The sequence below is a fragment of the Convolutriloba macropyga genome, chromosome 13 (assembly GCF_964194025.1).
Source record: "Convolutriloba macropyga chromosome 13, txConMacr16.3, whole genome shotgun sequence".
Classification (NCBI taxonomy): domain Eukaryota; kingdom Metazoa; phylum Xenacoelomorpha; order Acoela; family Convolutidae; genus Convolutriloba; species Convolutriloba macropyga.
The window spans coordinates 1847970-1868591 of NC_134480.1; the positions used below are offsets into that span (position 1 = coordinate 1847970).

Genomic DNA, 20622 nt, shown 5'->3' on the forward strand with positions numbered 1-20622 from the left:
CATAAATTTTTCAATTTTTTTGCGCTTTGTTTCGGTTCATCCAAACCTTTCAGGCTGACTACTTTCAGAATTTTGTATTTATATAGTTAACTTGCCTATCCAGTTGTTGGACAGACCCCTGAAAGGCATGGGGACTTCTTTCATACAGAATAGTGGAAAAGTTGCAAGTGCTGCATGCATAATAAAGGCGCTCTGAAATTTGTTTTAGACAAATTCTTTTTTTTCAGATATTTTTCCGAGGGAAAGACTGGTCAACGATATTGGCTTCCGATAAAGAAAAGATCAGCAAATTATCAGCTTTGTAGCTAGCACATCACTCATTCATCATCTTCATCAGTCTTAATCAACTATGAGCGGCGGGGGAGGAGGGGGTGGTGGAGGAGGCGAGAAGAAGAAACAGACCATTTTGGACCTCTCCAAGTACATGGACAAACATATTCATGTCAAATTCCAGGGAGGCCGAGAAGCATCCGGAATACTTAAAGGTACGTTCCTAAGTAACATCCTTAAAAGTATATTAGAGTGCTGATTTTCTGCGTATCGGTTTATTGAAACGAGACCGGAATGTAATGAGGAATATTAATCGATAGTTAGCTTAATGCACATAGGACAGTATTAATGCACATTTAACGTAATCTTCACGAGTTAATGAAAGTCATTCTGCTAAAAAATAACGGATACAAAAACGACAAATGTGTAAAGTTAAAACGACATCATAAACGTGTTTCATTTGCCATAGTTCTCATTTTGCTGGTTTGAACCATTTTTATTGGCCATCCAATTATCTGATGGACGCTGTGAAAAATAATAGCAATCAACAAGTTATGGGTGTCTTCAGAGGAAAAAGAGACCACACTTTTTTTGGTTGGATTTTTCAATCTTTATTCTTTAAATTAAAATTTTTCTTAAAATTTTTCAATCTTTTCTTAAAATTAAGGTTTTGGTTAACTTTAGTCTGAAAGACTGGTTAAAGATCTGAAAAAAATTAACTTTGTGGATTATCTGTTCTGTTTTATATCAGTCTGCGATTTCAAACGAAACTTGCTGAGATTAAAATTAGATAGAATGAATTCTATCTGTAATGACATATTTATTGGCAGGATGGACTGAAAAGTAACAATGTGCTTATCACCTGAACAAAGGACGCAAGTAATAACGCATAACGGGCTATAGAGAACCTACCAATGACAGTGGCAAGTGCCGGCAATTACGGTGCAGAAATTTTGGCTTCTACCGACAGAAAATTAGAGTTTTTATCCTCCAGTTGTAGCAAAACATGCTTCCTTAATAATTTATTAGGACTCTAAGAATGTCACATGCATGTGAAACCCTGACAACGCTGGTAACAAATTGCTGCTTGATGACATAATGAAATTTTCAACACAAAGAAGAATTGATATAGCTCTCAACTTTGCAAAGTTGAGTGACTTAATTCCGATAAATCAGTCAGTTCATTTTAAACAAATTTTAAAACTTATTATGTATCTAATAACAGATATTTAATCGAGCTTTTTCCACCAACTTCTATTCTTGCTATTAGCGTTCTTCAGGCATTGTTCTCTGGGACACCTGTAAGGAGTTGAACAACTCTTAGGATTGTTCCCTCCCCTCCATGCAGTTGACTATTTTAACTACAATTGTATCTGGTTATTAATGAATTCAAATCAAATTGGTAGCCGGTAGTTTATGAATATTACCACACGGTTATCGCCATCGAGAATTTATTAAACTCCGAGGCGAAGACGGGTTGGTGAATAACTTCGAGAGGTCAATAACAATCGATTATTCACACTTGGAGAGATTTGTGTGCATAAGTGTTGTTTAGGCTACGATCAACTACTCAACATAGTGTTAGATGAATCGATTGAGTTCATGCGTGACCCCGATGACCCCCAAAAACTGACAAAGGACACAAGGGCACTTGGACTGTCTGTATGTAGAGGCACCTCTATATTGTGCATTTGTCCTCAAGATGGAATGGAAGAGATTCCCAATCCGTTTATTCAACAAGAATAGCTGGAAAGTTTTTTAATCTGTTTCCTATTCTCCACTTGAATAAAAGTGTCGGATCTCTTTCGTCTGTGCCCCCCCCCCCCCAGCTTAGTTGGTGCATATTATTTGCACCCCGCAGACGCGCGTGCCATATTTTTACATAATGATTTATTATGTAATGGCGCTTTCTCTATCTTCAACCGGGGGGGGGGGGGGGGGGGGGGACTGGACACAAACAGAAAAGGCCAGTGACTTCATTAGCTATGTGAACAATATTTCTGTTTTCCTGGACACAATATGGTTGGTAGTAGACTAATTACAGTTGGGACTAGTTATTACAATTCTCAAATATCATAACTAATAACGGTGTAAAATCAGACGGTCATATTATAGCGGTATAAAAAGGAAAAATTCCTTTTTCCTTTGAATCGGTTATTATCAAAGGTACGATAACTGGAATAGATTTCGAAATCGACCATGTGTTGAAGTAACGTATGATGATTAAATTGATAGAGAGGAAACAGAACTGACCATTTTGAAAGGCAACTGATTTTGTGCTAGTGTTACAATGATTGAATTCTGTAAACTTTGATGTGATAAAACACTGCATGAGTGTTTAACTACTTTTGTTTTAACTGTTCTCTTTCTCCTTTGATGAGATAATCTGTGTTTCAATTTTATTTAACGTTGGAAATCCTTGAATAAAAATGACAAACAATTCTTCTTGTTTTTCGAACATTGCAGCTGAGTTGTATTAATGTGTGTATTCCTGTCAAAAATTGCACCGTGAGTTAACATTCAAACTTCAGATGTAACCGATTTTTTTACTTCGTCATTTTCGGTTCTCAAACGTAAGCGTTCTCAATTGTTTTCTGGTCGAAACGAGGCAAACTAACATTCACGTTATAGAATTAGGTTGAATTTATGACATCATTGTGAATGATGAAAAGTCTGTTCATGGCTGATTATTGCCTGTATGTGCCTAATCATTAATAGTTTCGATCGAGAACCTCGACATATATGCATCGTCGTGTATGTTAGTATATCTAAAAGATTTCCTTTCCGATTATTCGAAATATCAAGTTGTAAAAGTTGATATTCAATTTCAAACGTCGAAAAAAGGTTTAACAGGATAGAAAGTTTGGCTGGGTTATCAGTTATGTCGAAACATCCATGATGTGACAGTTAAACCAGAAGATATTTCTGTGTTTTAAATCAATGACATGTGTGATTTCCTACGTCTTTAAACCTAACAAAGCGATGATTTTGTTTTTAAGCTATAGTTTCATACGTTTTCAAACTAAACAATTAGTACGTTGAAACCAAAGGTACCGAATAATTCTTGCGTTAGAAGGCGACAAAAGCAAGCATCTGAAATTTTGCTATAAAAAAACGGAGCATACCAATATTTTTGCAGAGGAATTTGCGTGAGAGAAATGTGGACAAATAGCAATACGTGGTCCGAACCACATTTTTACCTTGTTCGGGGAACTTTTAAAGCACGAGAGATTGATTGAGGATCTGGGTATATTGGTTGAGAATGAACTCAGCTGGAATGGTCACGTAAAAAAATGATGAGCCAAAACTAATAGCGTTCTCTACTTTATTCGGAGAAACATCTCTTAGAAGATCTTTACCAAGATGTTTTATAATTCCCTATTCCTACCAGTTTTACTCCTCGGAATACACTGCATAAATCCTTATATCAATCTTGGAAAAAAGCAGTGCGAAAACATTTTGCCACTATAAATGCACATGTAATCACTCAATATACTTCTGACCTTACATTCAAAACGAAGATCAATGCGCTAGAGCATTTTCTTGAACACCCGAGAAGATTTTTAAACGAGCATTTTTAATTGCTCTCGAACAAAGTTTGAAGCAATTGTTGTACGCGTTTGTGCGTTTTTATGTAATTTTTTTACTTGGCCATTTTTGCACTTTTGTTCTAGAGTAATCTTTGACTTATCAAGTGACTTCCTCACGCTTCTCTTCGTCATTTTTGAGTGATCTCAATTGCGCTCACTCTTAAGTAAATTTTTTTTGCTAAATGAAAACAGATTGTAGATGTTTCTGCACTCAAAAATTTATACCAACAATTTATCTATGCTACAGCACTTGAATTGAATTGCTTCGCCTGTCGTCCGAGAGCAATTTGTCCCAAATTTCAATTTCTCGCTGGTGGTTTTTTGTTCTCATGCGGCATTTTGACATTCATCTTCTGTTTTTCTAATCTTTATCTGATTTTGTTAGAAATGGTTTTCCAAATTCACTCATAGGTCTAGTTTTTTGTTATTCAGTGAAAGTTCTTTGAATTGTACGTCTAGACTTGTCTTGCTATGTTTTTATTCGTCGTCGCGATTTTTTTACGACCATATGACGTCACAATTACTTCAATTCCGCTGTTTGTTCATTCGTTCATGCAATTTCAACTGAAGTGCGTGTGTGACGTCTTTTTTTCGCTTTTAGTGGAAGGAGTTTTTTTGTTCATGCGCGTGATTAAATTTTTGGTCACACTTGACTTACCTCACTCTCAAAAATGACTTCCTCGATTTGAAATTGACTTTTATTTTCTTTAATTCAAAGAGATAAGGTCAAATTGGTGTGTGTGTGTGTGGCACTCTAAATGAAGGTTATTTGAGAACAGCTAATAGAGGCAGCAAAAATTTATACAGATTTTTAATCAAAATATAAGATAGCCTGCAATGAAAAGACGAAGCTATTGCGGCTATTTTCTGGCAATCTGCCGGCTTTGTTTTTTAATTTATACTTTGAAAGGGAACAGGACAATCCTATGGATTGTTATAAAAGGAAATTAACATCGAAATAGGACAGGAGCTACTATGTAATGCAAAGGCTAACTTTCAGATGTTTTGTAGTGATCACAAAAGAAAAACAACTTAATTTGATGGTTCTCAAATCAACTTCATTATGATACTTTTGGTCATGTTGAGGATCTTTTTGCTACTATTCATGTCCTTTTCCAACAAATTCTCATGTCCTGTCTCCTAACCTACTCGGACATGGAGTAACAGTACTGTATACGAATATTAACAAAAATTGCACTTGCTTAAGTGGAGCATTTTAAATTTTAGAAGATTAAAATTCTTGGTATCTTTTCGTATTTGAGACAGTGTTACTTTGGATTGAAGAAAGATAAAGATAAAAAGGGATGAAATATTCGCATAGCTAGAAAAAGAAGTCAATAACATGTGTATCCGATTTAATACTGCACTCTTGGCATAGCCGAATTTAGTTTATTAAATAGGTAAGTGATTGAAGCGCAAATGGCAAAAAACGTACTCGTTAATTTTTTGCTTGCTTTATTTTTTTTACGTTGACTGTCCTAATTCGTGTTTGTTTTCGATCTCTTGGCTATCAAACATTATTCAAGAAATGAAGACAAATGAGCTATGTTGTGATTAATCTTTAACATGACCAACTCGTGGAAAGGAGCATTGTTTCTGAAAAGTTCAGATTTTTTTTACTTTGAATCAGTCAATTTACTGTTTTTACTCCGATCTTCAATTTTGACTCATCCTTGTCGCTTAAATTTACTGAGATTGCAAAGGTTAATTTGTTTTGATGAACTGATATTTGATCGTATCGTTTCGAAATGTATTTCTTTTACGGCTGTGGTTTCCCGTTTTCTTACAAAAAACATTTATGCTGATAAGTTAAGGAAGGAAAATGACAGAGAAATAGGATGAGCTACTAAGTTGTAAACAAAAAATTATTTTGAGATATTTTGTAAATATGACAACAGAGCAACTGAACTTAATTTGATTGTTCTCAGAGCAAGTTAACTCTGATACTTTTGGTGCTGTTGGGATTTTTTTGCTTTCATTCGTCTGTCCGTTTTTTACCCACAAATTTTCAAGTCCTGCCACCTAAGACATGGAGCAACGTTACAAGTGGGTATACAAAAATTGTAACAAAATTACGCCCCCTTGAAAAAAGTTGCTGTTCAATGAAACCAGTCAATTACAATATTGTGGTTGAAAGGGACAATTTTGAAGTTGTTCCAAAAAGAAAGGGAATGGTATGTGCTTACAGCTGGCATCAAGCAAAGTTTATAGCAATTAATTCTGCCCTTTTGCCCTTCTTATGCGGTCTTTTTGTGACTGTTTCGTTGAAAGAAACCGATGAACGGTAAAAGTCTAGCCCTTGTGGGATTAATTCACTGAACATTTGCTTCGAGCAATCGGTCCGACATTGGTCTGTTATGTTATGATATTGGTACTGCGTGGCTGCAAATTGCTTGTTGTTATTGTTCCGACCCCACTTGTGGGGGAAGGAACTATATACTCAAATGGGTTTTTTTGTTCAGTCAATTTTGGCCGATCGATATATTCATCGTAGAGAAATGTGAGTGGTATCATTAAAAAGCTTGTCCAGCCTAGAATTTGAAATTAAAAAGATTTTTCGAGTTTCGTCTTTTTCGAGGACTTATCGAGGATTGAAGTTTTGTGTGAACACGTGATATTTGGTATGATTTCGTTCACTTTGTAATTTTTCAAATTATGATCTTTTCTTTAATAATTTTTTATTCAAATTTACATTTCACGCGACAAATTGAATCAATTTTGTATACATAATACACGCAATGTGATAGAAAAGACTAGTTCTGGTCTCATAGGGAAGTTTACTATAAAAAAAAATTGAATTCTATTTGAGAGCTGATTTTTTTTTAGAAAACTTCATATTTTTTTAGGTCACCTAGAAACTGGTCACTTTTCATATCGAGGTTAATGATAAATCTAATTTACAGTAAAATGACGCCTAACGAACAAACAAACGCGTTTTCAAGAATCGCACACGTTTTTTATGGCTTCGACTCTGAGCTTTTGTAATTTTTAATGAAATTTTTTTTTGAGGTTTTACTAAATTTTTGGAGTCCTATGGCATAGAATCGTTGACTAAAAGTGCAAAGGGTTTCGTAAAGGGCATTAGTGAAGCTATCAGTGCTTTGATTGAACAGCTAATGGCTGTTAAGACTTTATATGTAATTTTTCAAAATTATTTACATTAACCGATCATAAACTTATTTTTGTAAACTGTAATACAGCCTCAGTACTGACAGGATCCCCTTCTTTTCTACTGCAACCAAAAATAATCTGTTTAGTGGTTTTGTCTTCTAACTATTGGTTTTATGACTTCAATGCCACTTGATTTCAAAAACAATTTTAAGATTTTTGGACATTTTCGTATTTTTGAATCCTTTTGAAATTTTATCACATTATCCTAATTTGGATAGCTGCCGTTGCTTTAGGGAAGACGTTCAATGGATTATAGACAAAATTTTCAGAGAAAAAATTATGGTTTAAATGGTTTCGACTTTTTTCGCACTTTTCTACTGATTTTTTTGGTTTTTCCCTGTATTTGTTGTTGTTGTTTTCATAGTCATAAGACTTAGTGTGATATCTTATTGATTACCCATGCATGGCAAACATCTTTGACCTTCTATCGAGTCATGACTGAGCGTATTTGTTCACTTTTGTTGAAAGCTTTTGAATTTAATGGCTGCTAAGACTTCAAAACTAACTTTTCGAAAATTTTTTTTTAACGTTAACCAATCGTAAACTTATCTTCGTGAACTGTACGAACGTCTCAAAAATTATCGGAACTCCTTCTTTCCTACTTCAATAATAATCGTCAATTTCTTCTCGCTTTTTTTCTACTGAATTTTTGGTTTTTGCCTGTAATTGTTGTTGTTTTCTAAGTCAATGACTTATTGTAATGTCTTATCGTATCGATGACTTGTCGATGACAGACATCCTTGTCGTCCCATCGAGGCATAGCTCTTATGCTCCCATCGAGCGCTTTTATTGCCTTTCGCTGAAAGCAATTGAGTTTAATGGCGTTGATACTACCGGTTTTCTCAGAAATTTCGTTGTTTTAATGTATTTGTTCATATTTATTGATATTTTGAAGTCTCATTTTGAAAAAAATCTCATGCTGTTAAAAAATTAATGGATGATAGAAAAGTCATTACCGAAAAATTTTTAATGGCTTCGACACTGTTCTCGCTCAATTTTTTTCGATGTAGCGGTTTTTGCCTCTTTTTTTAATCTTTAGGTAGGCGTAAAATGCTGACGGGTCTCAAAAGCTTGTAATTAAGTATTCAAGGATTGATGTTACCAGTGGCAGTCATTTTATAGCGAAGTCTCAAAGTTTGTGATTATATACATTTTCATTAATTTTGTAAACTTTTCAGTTTTTGTTGATTGTCAACTGTAGCTTATTCTCATCATTGAGAGGTCTCATTCATTTTCTTGGATTCAAAAAAATTTAAATGTCCAGTGATATCATGTCCTAACGGATGTTTTGTTTGTGGACAATATGCATTAAATAAAAGTTTTTGTGGTGTACTTGTTTCTTTTCTTTTAGCACATTAACAGATCCGAATGGTTTTTAAATGTGGCCCAAATGCACTTATTTAATCTTTCAGTATAACTTTAGTTGCATTAGTTTGAATGAAAATGGAAGGAAGGATGCATAGTATTCAGATAAAGGCTAATGATTTTAATGGCTTTAATAATTTGTGTTTTCGCAAATTGTTTAACTTTTTGATTTTTTCTGCTTCTGTAGTCCGTTACTATGGCTTAATCTAACCAACGATATGTCCTATTGGTTTCATAATGAATGATTAGTTAATTTATTAAAAATTATTTCGTTAAAAGCTGATGATTTTTAAGTCTTTAGAAATTATTTGGTTTAAAAAATGTTGATTGATTTTGCAATTTTGCCTTATTATTTCCTTTTGTCGACTTTATTACCTAGTCTCATTAAGGAAAATTGCCTTCTGCTGTATAGTATGGACAAAGTGATTTTGTGTAGTTAGGGTTTTATACGATTGCATTTTGGTGTTGTTACTAGGTGCGTTCAAATTAAGTTATTTAGTTTTTGCCGTGAAATTTTTATTTTTGCTTCTTTTGTTGTAATGAGGCATGGCATTATGTAATTCAATAAGTAGTTAGGTTCTTGAACGTTTTTTAAACTGAAACATCTATTTTTATCATCTCTTGATTTGGTTGACAATTAAGTCAAAAGTGTAGATGAGCTCGGGTCGGAACATCATGTGCGGACGCACATTAACGAGCAGAGCATTCTTGATCAGTTTAAGCCTAGAATGAGAATCTTTTTGATTTTAATCAAAGTGTTGCCTTCTTAGATTATAAAAACTTTTCTGCATGCGTTAGCGCATGCTATGATAGAAACATAAAATCATCAAATTCTGCTTTGAAGCAATGTTATTTGATATTTAAGGTGAGATTGTCATGTTACGGTTGAGCGCGCAATGTTTTATGTAAATTATTTCGAATTTGGAAAAGCCAAGTTGCTTTTGTGAGGTATTTGCAATACAATTGATGTAATATTTGTACTCAAAACTTAACCCGTCGTTTGAAGGTGAATCTCAACTTTAACTCAACTAGACTTATATTATGGAACTTAAACTGAACTACTAAATCTGTGGTCAAACGGCTGCTTGTTGTTAAATAATCATGGTCGATTGAGCTCAAGACAGTTATTGTTTTTAAGTTGTTTATTCTGTGCAACGAATGGTCAAATAGCCGAAGCAACTATAGGCTAATAGAAAAAGCAAAACATTAAAAGAAACAAGTTCCCTTAGCTCTGATAGAGGTGCATGCCTGCGGCGGGGGGGGGGGGGGGTGGTTGGGGGGCTCGGCGATAGTCAATAGAAAGGTCTCAAATTTTGAGCAAAAAGTTTTTCAAATAAGCGACAATTATTTGTATATTTGGATGATAGTGTTTGTGCAATTTTGAATAGTCATATGATCATTTCTTCAACCTAATAATCATTTTGAATGGTATTTAGTGAAACAAATCGTAATATTGTTTCAGCAAATAAGTTTGATTTAGAGTCTTCAATCAACGGGATTTCAATAACTTCGTTTTAGTCTGCTCAACATTGCAAGTTTTGAATTTCATCTGAGATTTTATCTTAGCTAGACTTAACTGAAATTTGACAGCTCGTTGGTTCTCAGATTGTTGCTGAATCTAAATCCGTTTAAAATGATCTAATTTTTTCGAACTTTGCTTCGTTATTCTTGTGATGAGTTTGTATCAAGATATGGACTTGCTCAACTTCAGCGATGCTAAGTTTTCAGGTGGAAAACACAGATCTCGCTCGCAAAGCTTTGGGGTCATTATTGATAGTGACAGTGGTTCAACACCCTCTTTACCCGATGAAAGCGAAAGCAGTGGAAATCGAAGCGCAGGTGTTGATTCTCTTTTAGACCCTGATTATGTACCTAAACGCGATCGAGCCAGAACCTTTTCCGAGAAATATCACCCTGCAGACGACGACAGTGTCGAGATCTCTTCTTTGGGTTCGGAAAATTATTTAAGCTTTGACGACAATGTGTCCATAAGTTCCTTGTCTTCCGTTGAAATTGACACCCCGTCCCAAAAATCATCCAGATCGGCATCCGACAATTCCTCCTCGGAGTCGTCCGACAACAATCGAGATACTATAGTTGCTCCCCTAATCAAGGAATCGTTTTATGACAGTACGCATAACCAATTAGAAACCGATTTGAAGCCCGGCGGTTCTTCAGAGACAAAGGCTGATTTGGAACCCATTTTAACATCTATCAATCTCTCAGATCCACAGACGCAATTGGAATCCGGTCCTTCAGATCCTAAGCCTGACTTGGACGTTGGGGATCCTGGCCCTACAGCGTCCGATTCTGAAGACCTCATTTCTGTCAACAAAAATGACCCGGAAGTAGAAGCGATAATGGACCCAGGAGCACAAGATGAGGTGGATGGTGGAAGGAGACCCCCTGGGTGGATTGCTGTGCTAAAATCCACCATATTTGAATGGGAGAGTTTTCAATTGGAGGACTACGTTAGTTAGCAATGATGTTGTATAGTTATTTTAACCAAGTCCGGGTCTGGGATCAATTTTGATGGCTGATTTTCTGATTCTCTGGCGTTTTCCCAAAAGCCGCATTCGCGACTTTCTAGCTGTTGTTTAATTGCTCTCAAACGAAGCTTGTAGCAATTATATTAGTCCTGTCGTTCTTTTTTTATGCGATTTCTCGCTTGACCGATTTTTCGTCTAACCGATTTGACTTCTCGTCCTCAAAAACGGGGTAAACAGGTAGCGCCCGTAGGGCTTAAAATTCTCTTAGATTCTTACGCCTTCGCAGTCGCGCTTCACCAAAACTGTATTGAGGAGACAATTTCATGGTGTGAAGTGGCCCCTTAACACTCCCGTTGTCGACTCTCCTCCACCTGTCTATTTGAACCCCCCTCTCATCTAGCCTTCGCAACCCTACCCCTATCGCTTGAAGCCCCTCCCCCCCCCCCCCACACACACAGACTCCGGTCACCCCCTAATGCCAGCATCCCAAAGATCAAGCTGCCTACTACGCAGTTGGCAAAGCCAGCCGGTCGTTTGAGAGCAATTCGCCCGACGTTAGCTGGTTATGTTTTAACAAAGTAGAACTGGTCAGTGAAAAGTGATAGTTGAATAGAGCCACTTTTCACAGGCAACGAAACCAAATCAAGTCAAGTTTTTTTCGAAATTCTGTTTGGTTTCGTCTGTTTTTGATACCGTTTTTTGGCCAAACAATTGGTAGGGTACAAGAATCAAAATTATGTTGAAGAATACTCATTTTGTTCCTTTTTTGTATTTTCTACCAAATTGTTTCGACCGACAAGACTCAAGTCCAAAGTTCTATGGATCAATCTTTCCTTCCCCAATGTGAGGAAGTTTTGAAAATAAGTTTCGTGGAGACCAAATACAGATTTTTGTCTTTTTGAAAGGTATTGATTGAAATTTGCTTACACGAATAAAAAATAGAACTTTTTTGCCCTAATTGAGTGATTGGTTGCTAAATTGTGTTTATTTGTATTTTTTTCAAACTTCTCACTATAAGTCTCTTCATTTTTAAAGTTATATTGATGTTCTATATTAATATTTTGAAATGAATTTAAGGATGTCTCCTTTTCCCTTCGTGAACCAAAATTCTATTTTCTTGACTTTATGTGATCAAATTTATGCTCTTTTGTGATCATAATTGTTTGCATAACCGAATAAATGGCTGCACTTGCAGGGGAGTGAAATGTTTTTACAGGTGATTCTATTCTGCTTGTGGAAAGTTCTCAAAAAAACATAGCAGGACAAGTCCTGACGTACAATTCAAAGAATTTTCATTGACTAAGCATAAAACTAAACCTAAAACCAACTATGGGTGAACTGGGAAAACCATTTCTAAAAAAAATCAGATAAAAAATTTTTAAAAAAACAGAAAATCAATGCCGCATGCGAAGAAAAAACCACTAACAAGAAATAAAAATTTGGTTCAACTAAAAAACTAGGACTAGAATGAACTATGAATGCATTGGGAAAACCATATAGAAAAAAAAATCCGATCCAAAAAATTTTAGAAAAAAGTAAAATTCAGAGTGAAATTGCCGCATATGTCAAAAAACCACTAGCGAGAAAGCGAATTTTTGTTCAAACACCGTTTTCTCACTTTACTTTAGAATTACGCGAAAAAAAATCACGCCGCAAAACCCCTCGTTTTTCGCTCCACTTCCGTTTCGTCGTGACCACAATCACTACTCCAATTTGACTTCAAAAATTATGAAAATGTGTGAACAGATCATTAAAAAAACACTGCAGGACAAGTCTTGACGTACAATTCAAAAAATTTTCATTGATTAAACTAAAAACTAGACCTAGAACGAACTATGAGTGAATTGGGAAAACCATTTCGAAAAAAATAAAAGTCAAAATGCCGCATGTGAACAAAAAACCACTAGCGAGAACTGGAAATTTGGTTCAAACAAATTTATGATTATCTTGAAACAAAACCATGAAACAAAAAAAGTAAAAACAATAAAATCAAATCTGTTAAAATATGATAAAAAATCTGATCAAATTTTGTTATAAATTCAGATCCCGAAAAAACCGTTTCTGCCAAACTTACTTCATCAAAACAACTAGTACTTACTAAAAGCATTTATGTGAATTTTTAAAAAATTTTGTGAATATTTGAGGCTAAATTATGAAAAAAAAGCTCTTAAAAACAACTTCTACTAAAAAACTGGAAAAAGTTAATAAACTTTTTATTTCAAAAGCATGTAAATCCAAAGAAAAATTCCTTTCAACCAATAAGGTATCCAGATGCTCGCAAAACAATAGGAAAGTCATGATAGGCGAAGAAACATGTCTAAAAAACAAAAAAAAACGAAAAACAGCAAAAACTTGGAAAAATAGTTCCAATTTTCGCCATTTTTGTCGTGTTTCTCAACAAAAAATCATAACCACAAAAAAATTCATAACCACAAAGCTCTAACCAATTGTTATCTAAAATTTGCTCAAGTAGAAGGGTTTCTTCAATACCCATTTGAGCCAGTAAAACAAAACAATCGTCAAAAAACGCAAAAATTAGCGCGAAAATACATTAAAAACCTCCGAATTATCATAAAATTCATGTGAATTTCCAGAAACCTTCAACCACTGCCAAAACCAGCCTAAAATTAAAACAAAATCATAACCAAAGCTCTTAATCAAAATCACTCCAATTTTTTTCACGTGTTTTATTTCCCGCTTCAAAATTCACTCCAATAAAATTGATTAAAAAAGAACTTCGAACTTCTTCAATACTCCTCTTCGAGTCGTAAAAAAAGACAACGCCACAATACAATTCAAATGCTTTGAATTGTAATAAATTGTTATAGTGATTTCAGGGTGATCTGTTCCATAATTTGAACTATTTTTTATGTAATTTGACATTTAGACCAGAACTCGAATTTCTAAAACTCAATTTTGCCCTGTGGAACTGAAAATGATTTAATTTTTATTTTCAGGATATCAGTCACTGCTCCTACAAGAGGCTAGACTCGAGTGGCAACAGCTCAGAGAAGACAGAGGCATGGGTTCTGGTTCTGAGGAAGACCACATCCCTCTACATTGGGTACATAGGGTAGGATTAACTAACTCACTAATAACATAGAGCTAGATGGAACAGGAATGAGTCCTTTAAGAGCTGCGAGATCGTATCATAGTTTCATGTGATCTAACCACCTTCTGAACAAAATAACACTTCAAGGCAATAAATCAAGTGATGTGCTACGGGCGATAGACTTTTAATAAATGAAATAACTTAAGAAGTGAATTGAGATGTGATACGATGAGTATAGATTATCTACCACAATAAGTGAAGTGTTGATGTCGACAATCGATGCAGAGAGGTCGCCGCTTGTGGAAAGTCACCGCTTCCAGTCACTTGTGGAAAGACAATCAAATCACCTATCAATATCACCATTGCTACTTAAATTGAAAATATTACTGCATGACCGGTTGAAGAAGAAAAACCGAAATCCCACTTAAGCTACCCGCCTAACATAGTCAGTCTATCGTGCATCCAAAACAACTATTTTGCTCTATTTAGTATTCATGTTTTCAAAATCTTTGTGCCCAAGCATTTCATTCTTTTTTCATTCGCAGTATTACAGTATACGTCTAGAAGTCTGAGAATGAGAGGTAAAACCAGTACCTCAAAGTCGATTTTCCTGCTTACGTAAAACGATTGTAGGGCTAATCATTAAAAAGACTAGTGTTTTTACAATGTTTAATGGATCTTTTTACTCGCAAATTGGAGAAAGTCAATACTTTTCCATAATAGAGAGGATCAATTTACGTAAATGGGGTGATAGGATCAATAGTTGAGACATTTAATTACGTCTACTAGTGTCGTATTCTGTTTAGACTTTTCTTGTTCGATGTTGAACTGAACTTCCAACATGCAGTTCCAATTGACGCACAGACTGTCATTAGCTGCGATGAAGGTGAGTTGACTGTTTTTATGCCAATAATTCTGGCTCCAGGGGAGCGGGTTCAGTTAGAGTGCATTTCAATTTTTCCAATCTTTGGGTTTGAGTCCCATGAGCGGGTGAGGTGGGTGTTAGTATGGGGTTTATCGGATCTCAGATTCTCACTGTAGATAGAATGTTAAACGTCTCTAGAGGTAGTAAATTTTGTGAACATAATGTTCCAACCCCTCAAGTTTTTGATTTTGAATATTAATTTTGGGATCTTCTCCGTTTGTGCCCCCAGTACGTTATGCGCCTCCCAGTTACAGAGCACGTGCCATTACATAGTAAGTCATTATGTAAAATATTTTGCTCGTGCGTCGGGGGGAGGGGGGGTGCAATTAATATGCGCCCACTAAGCTGAGGGGGCACAAACGGAAGAGATCCAAATTTTGAAAAGCCCTGTTAGGGTTTTCTCCTTAAAAAGCTTATGTGTCTCATAAAAATGACAGTCCAAAGCTAACCCAAAAAGTCTAGTGGTCTATTAAAGGACTGATGGTCGATCTGTCTATCTAATCTCTTTAGTTTTTTCAATTCATGGAAGGCCCCAAGCGTCTATCGCGGCTATTTTCGGCAATCTGCCGGCTATGTTTGCATAACCGGATAAATGACTGCACTTGCAGGGGAGTGAAATGTTTTTATAGGTGATTCTATTCTGCTTGCGTTGCGGAAAGTTCTCATTTTAATAAAAAAACATAGCAGGACAAGTCCTGACGTACAATTCAAAGAATTTTCATTGACTAAGCATAAAACTAGACCTAAAACCAATTATGGGTGAACTGGGGAAAACCATTTCTAAAAAAATCAGAAAAAATTTTGAAAAAAAACAGAAGATTAATGTCAAAATGCCGCATCTGCAGAAACAACCACTAGCAAGAAATAAAAATTTGGTTCAAACAAAAAACTAGGCCTAGAATGAACTATGAATGCATTGGGAAAACCATTTAGAAAAAAAATCCGATCCAAAAAATTTAAAACAGTAAAATTCAGAGTGAATTTGCCGCATGTGTCAAAAAACCACTAGCGAGAAAACGAATTTTTGTTCAAACACCGTTTTCTCACTCTACTTTAGAATTAGAGAGAAAAAAATTCACGCCGCAAAACCACTCGTTTTTCGCTTCACTTCCGTTTCGTCGTGACCATAATCACTACCCCAATTTGGCTTCAAAAATCATGAACATGTGTGATCAGATCTTAAAAAAACATAGCAGCACAAATCTGGACTTACAATTGAAAACATTTTCATTGACTAAACAAAAAACTAGACCTAGAACGGACTATGAGTGAATTGGGAAAACCATTTCGAAAAAAATTGAGTCAAAATTCCGCATGTGAACAAAAAGCCACTAGCGAGAAATGGAAATTTGGTTCAAACAAATTTATGATTATCTTGAAACAAAACCATGAAACAAAAAACTAAAAACAATAAAATCAATTCTGTTAAAATATGATAAAAAATCGGATCAAATTTTGTTATAAATTTAGATTCCGAGAAAACTATCTCTGCCGAAATTACTTCACCAAAACAACTAGTACTTACTAAAAGCATCTATTTGAATTTTTTTAAATTATTGTGAATGTAAAGCTGCGATGAAGGTGAGTTGATTGTTTTTTGCCAATAATTCTGGCTCCAGGGGAGGGGGTTCAGTTAGAGTGCATTGCAATTTTTCCAATCTTTGGGTTTGAGTCCCATGAGCGGGTGAGGTGGGTGTTAGTGTGGGGTTTATCGGATCTCAGATTCTCACTGTAGATAGAATGTTAAACGTCTCGAGGTAGTAAATTTTGTGAACATAATGTTCCAACCCCTGAAATGACAGCCCTTGTATAAAATTTAATATTTTAAAACTCACCCTTGCCCCAGGGTTAGCCTCAGTTATCCTACTGGAAAGAATTGTTGAACAATAGCTGTGTAGTGATTTGATGGTCTGCTTGATCGATTTAGTTGTATGCTTTCTTGAAAATCTTGTTTTCAGAAACAGAGATGAGACAAACAAATTATTACAAAATTTCTCATAAGTAAATTTGTCAATCAAACAACCACTTTGAGTACATTTGGAGTCACTCCAGACAAAAACTGGCCGGCCCTTAACAAAATGTTAGAAGAATACCAGCTGAAACAAATAAAAAGATCAAGTTATTGAAAGATGTCTATGAATTATTAGATAATACAATGAATTGCTATATATGAAGTATCAAGAAACCAAATTTTTTGAAACCCATTTTTCCTCAGTTAGCTTGCAAATAAAAGTTTTAGCTGTTTGTGCAAATAAACTTTAGTAGAAGCGTTTTCAATATTTGAAGTTGTCTTAATAATTGAATTTGTGACGAAAGCTGTTCCCTATACTTTGAACGTGTCCTCATTTTCACTACTCTAAGCGCTTTGAATAAAGGACACGTTTTCGATAGAGCATGAAAACTTTAATTGATCATTATAATTTATAATTTATTTTCGTAATTTTAGTCATATCATCGAAAAGATACTTAGTAAAAAGCTACTGAGTCTGCTCAATCTTTTTTGAGTGGTGGCTTCTCATATCCATAGACATGATATATCATTTTTATAAAAAGTATTTGTAATTTTGCAGCTCAACATAAGGGTCAAGATAAGTCTCCGCAAAATGGGGAAAAATTGAAAATCTCTTCAGCAATGCATTCAGTTTTTCACTGCTAGTACTTTGTATCTCTGTCAAAAAAATCGGCCATTTAAAAAATCAAAAAAACTGGGGGTTTGAGGCAAAGATGTTTAAATTGGAAAGCTGAAATCAAAAATTTAGGTTAATTGAATCTGCGTTTTAAATTGATATTTATAGTCTTGGACTTTAATTAGCAAGTGGTTTGTGTTTGAATAATTGTGTTACAACTTATTTTTGATCAAGAATCTGTTTTACATTGGATTTGATTTTTGCCTTGATATCGCGACGAAATCTTGAGCATCCTCTGTAACAGAAAACTATCTACTAAGACGTATCAGATGAGGGATCAAAGCTCTTTCCTGTATTGAATATTTTAAAAACGTTGAAGATGTTTCCTTTTCAATCAGACTGGTTTCTTTAATTATTAATAAACATCAATAAAGAAATCAAATTGATGTGGCGCAGCTCAATCTGTGGAATTTTGGAATTATATTTATGGTTGAGATGAAATGAGATGAAAGTGACTGTGTTTCAGATCTGATTGGGACTGGACATCGCATCATTACCGTATGCTACCATTCGTTGGTTAGTTGCCAAATTACATTTTGAAATTGCTGTATACATCCCTAACTTGAGTGCCTAAAAAGAGTTTTTAATTGCTCTCGAAGTTTGAAGCAATTAGTAAACGTGGGTCTTTTTATGCCAAAATTTTGCTTGACCATTTTGCGCGTTTGTTCTAGAACATTCTTTGACTTCTCATGTGACTTTTTCACGCTTTCGTTCTTCATTCCTGAGTGATCCAAGTTGCTCTTATTCTGAAATAAAGTACCTTAACTACCCATAAAACCTTTTCTGAGCTGCTCCCCCTGTTAGTCGGTTTATGTTTGACCAACTTTAAGCATTTTCTCGGGTCTATTGTTTTTCGTCCGCCTATCGTTAATGACACCTATGATATCTCATCTTTATAGACGTACGTATGTTAGTATTTTTGACATCTCTAAATAAGATACCTGGTCGAGCTAGTGATCGGGTGTCGCTTCGGTAATGAGATTTATATGGTTATGTGAGTACTATAAAAACGTTCCTTTTTCTGCTCCAGGATTCAATTCAAAAAACCAACTGTTTTCAATCAATAGAAAAAATATAATTTACAAAATACATCAGATACATTGATACTGTAAGTTTCAAACAATCAGATTTCCTCATTGAGATGCATTAAACACCAGTTCTTATTAATAGCCGCACAGCGATAGCTGGGGCTATTATTGGCCTTCTCTTGGTTTTTTACAATTCAAAGAATTTGAATTGTATTGGGGCGCTGTCTTTTTTTTTTGTTTTAAGATCTGTTCACACATTTTCATGATTTTTGAAGTCAAATTGGAGTGGTGATTTTGGTCACGCCGAAACAGGAAATGGAGCGAAAAAGCGAGTGGTTTTGCGGCGTGAATTTTTTCGCTCTAATTTTAAAGTAGAGTGAGAAAACGGTGTTTGAACAAAAAATCGGTTTCTCGGTAGTGGTTTTTTGTTCACATGCGGCAATTTCCCTCTGATTTTTACTGTTTTTTTCGATTTTTTGGATCGGATTTTTTTCTAAATAGTTTTCCCAATCCATTCACAGCTCATTCTGGACCAAGTTTTTTGTTAGAATCAAAATTACATATCTCACTGTGGTTTTTTGTTCTCCATAGCAGCATTTTGTCATTGATTTTCTGTTTTTTTTTGGTTTTTTTCATCTGATTTTTTTAGAAATGGTTTTCCCAATTCACTCATTGTCCGTTCTAGGTCTAGTTGTTTGTTAAGTCAATGAAAATTCTTTGAATTGTACGTCAGGACTTGTCCTGCTATGTTTTTTTATTTCGTCGTCATGATTTTTGTTACGACCATATGACGTCACAGCCACTTTTTGTTCATTCGTTCATGCAATTTCAACTGAATGGCATGCGTGACGTCATTTTTCGCTCTTAGTGGAGCGAGTTTTTTGTTCATGCGCGTGATTAAATTTTTGGTCACACTTGACTTACCTCACTCTCAAAAATGACTTCCTCACTTTGAAATTGACTTTTATTTACTTTAATTCAAAGAGATAAGGTCAAATGGGTGTGTGTCACTCTAAATGAAGGTTATTTGAGATCAGCTAATAGAGGTAGCAATAACTTTATACAGATTTTTAATCAAAATATAACATATCAGCCTTCAATGAAAAAACTAATTTTTTTGGTCTGTCTTTTTTACTGTTTTTTTTTAGACTGCCGATCTACGAATCTATTGCGGCTATTTTCTGGCAGTCTGCCAGCTATGTTTTTTTATATTACGTACCAAGATTTCTGACATTACTAGTCAATGTTGATCGTATGAGAGGGAATTGATGACAAAACAGACGTGCGTATTTAGTCAGGGCTAGGGTGGGCGTGAAACATAATAACAATGAATCTCTTTAATAACGATTTTATTGCAAACTTTTAATGCCAGATACTGTGGATACTTTTGATCTTAGGAACCACGCAGTCAATTCGAATCAGATTTTGCTCCTGATTTGTGCAAATTGGAGATTCGTCTCAGTGGCAAATTCAAACAGCTTGAAGACAACTACTTTTCACTAATGCAGAAAGTACAGCAACTCTACTCAGGTTAACTTTACTGTTTTGTCACTCTACGGGTTTCTGGCTAAAAATTAAAAAAATCCAGTAATTGTTCTTGGAAGATATTCGGGACAGTTTATAGTGGTCTTATTTTTAACATTCAACTCGGTTTCGATTACGGGTCCTTCCCATTACAGCTCCCCCCTCCCCAGCTTAGTGGTCAGATAACCTCTAGCCCCCCAATCATGATAATTATACCATAATGGAGGGCTATAATGGGAAAGACCCTCGATTGCAACAGATGGACAACTTGTCAATGGAACACAATTTGACGCCCACTGAATACTATATAAATCTGAAACCATGAACTAGCACTGCTTTTGTGAACCTATCGTGAAACTAACCAAAGTTTTCAGCAATTATTTGTGTCGTGTTAGTCTATATGCGTGCGATTCTCATGGCCGATTTGAGATTTTGACAAAAAGGGGGATGAACTAATAAAGTCCAAGGGCATTACGGTATATAAGAGCTACGCTTAACCACCCTTTGAAAAACACGTTGAT

General features: G+C 35.2%; 2 protein-coding genes across 3 annotated transcripts in view; both read left to right on the plus strand.

The window, feature by feature from the left end:
• The first annotated feature begins 231 nt into the window (after positions 1-231).
• On the plus strand, positions 232-2160 carry LOC142351495 (U6 snRNA-associated Sm-like protein LSm7). Its single transcript, XM_075403541.1, has 2 exons — positions 232-485; positions 1826-2160. The coding sequence occupies exons 1-2, from the start codon at positions 350-352 to the stop codon at positions 2014-2016; spliced, it is 327 nt and encodes a 108-aa protein (XP_075259656.1). The 5' UTR covers positions 232-349; the 3' UTR covers positions 2017-2160.
• Positions 2161-9993: 7833 nt separating this feature from the next.
• Positions 9994-20622, plus strand: part of LOC142351992 (uncharacterized) — an 85626-nt gene continuing 74997 nt past the window's right edge. Inside the window, exons 1-5 of one of the 2 annotated variants that reach the window (XM_075404288.1) lie at positions 9994-10867; positions 13843-13958; positions 14744-14823; positions 18016-18065; positions 19975-20107. In XM_075404288.1, coding sequence (XP_075260403.1) covers positions 10070-10867; positions 13843-13958; positions 14744-14823; positions 18016-18065; positions 19975-20107 — 1177 coding nt within the window. In that variant the 5' untranslated portion in view covers positions 9994-10069. The remainder of the gene's footprint in view (positions 10868-13842; positions 13959-14743; positions 14824-18015; positions 18066-19974; positions 20108-20622) is intronic. The other variant, XM_075404289.1, reaches the window with a different exon arrangement.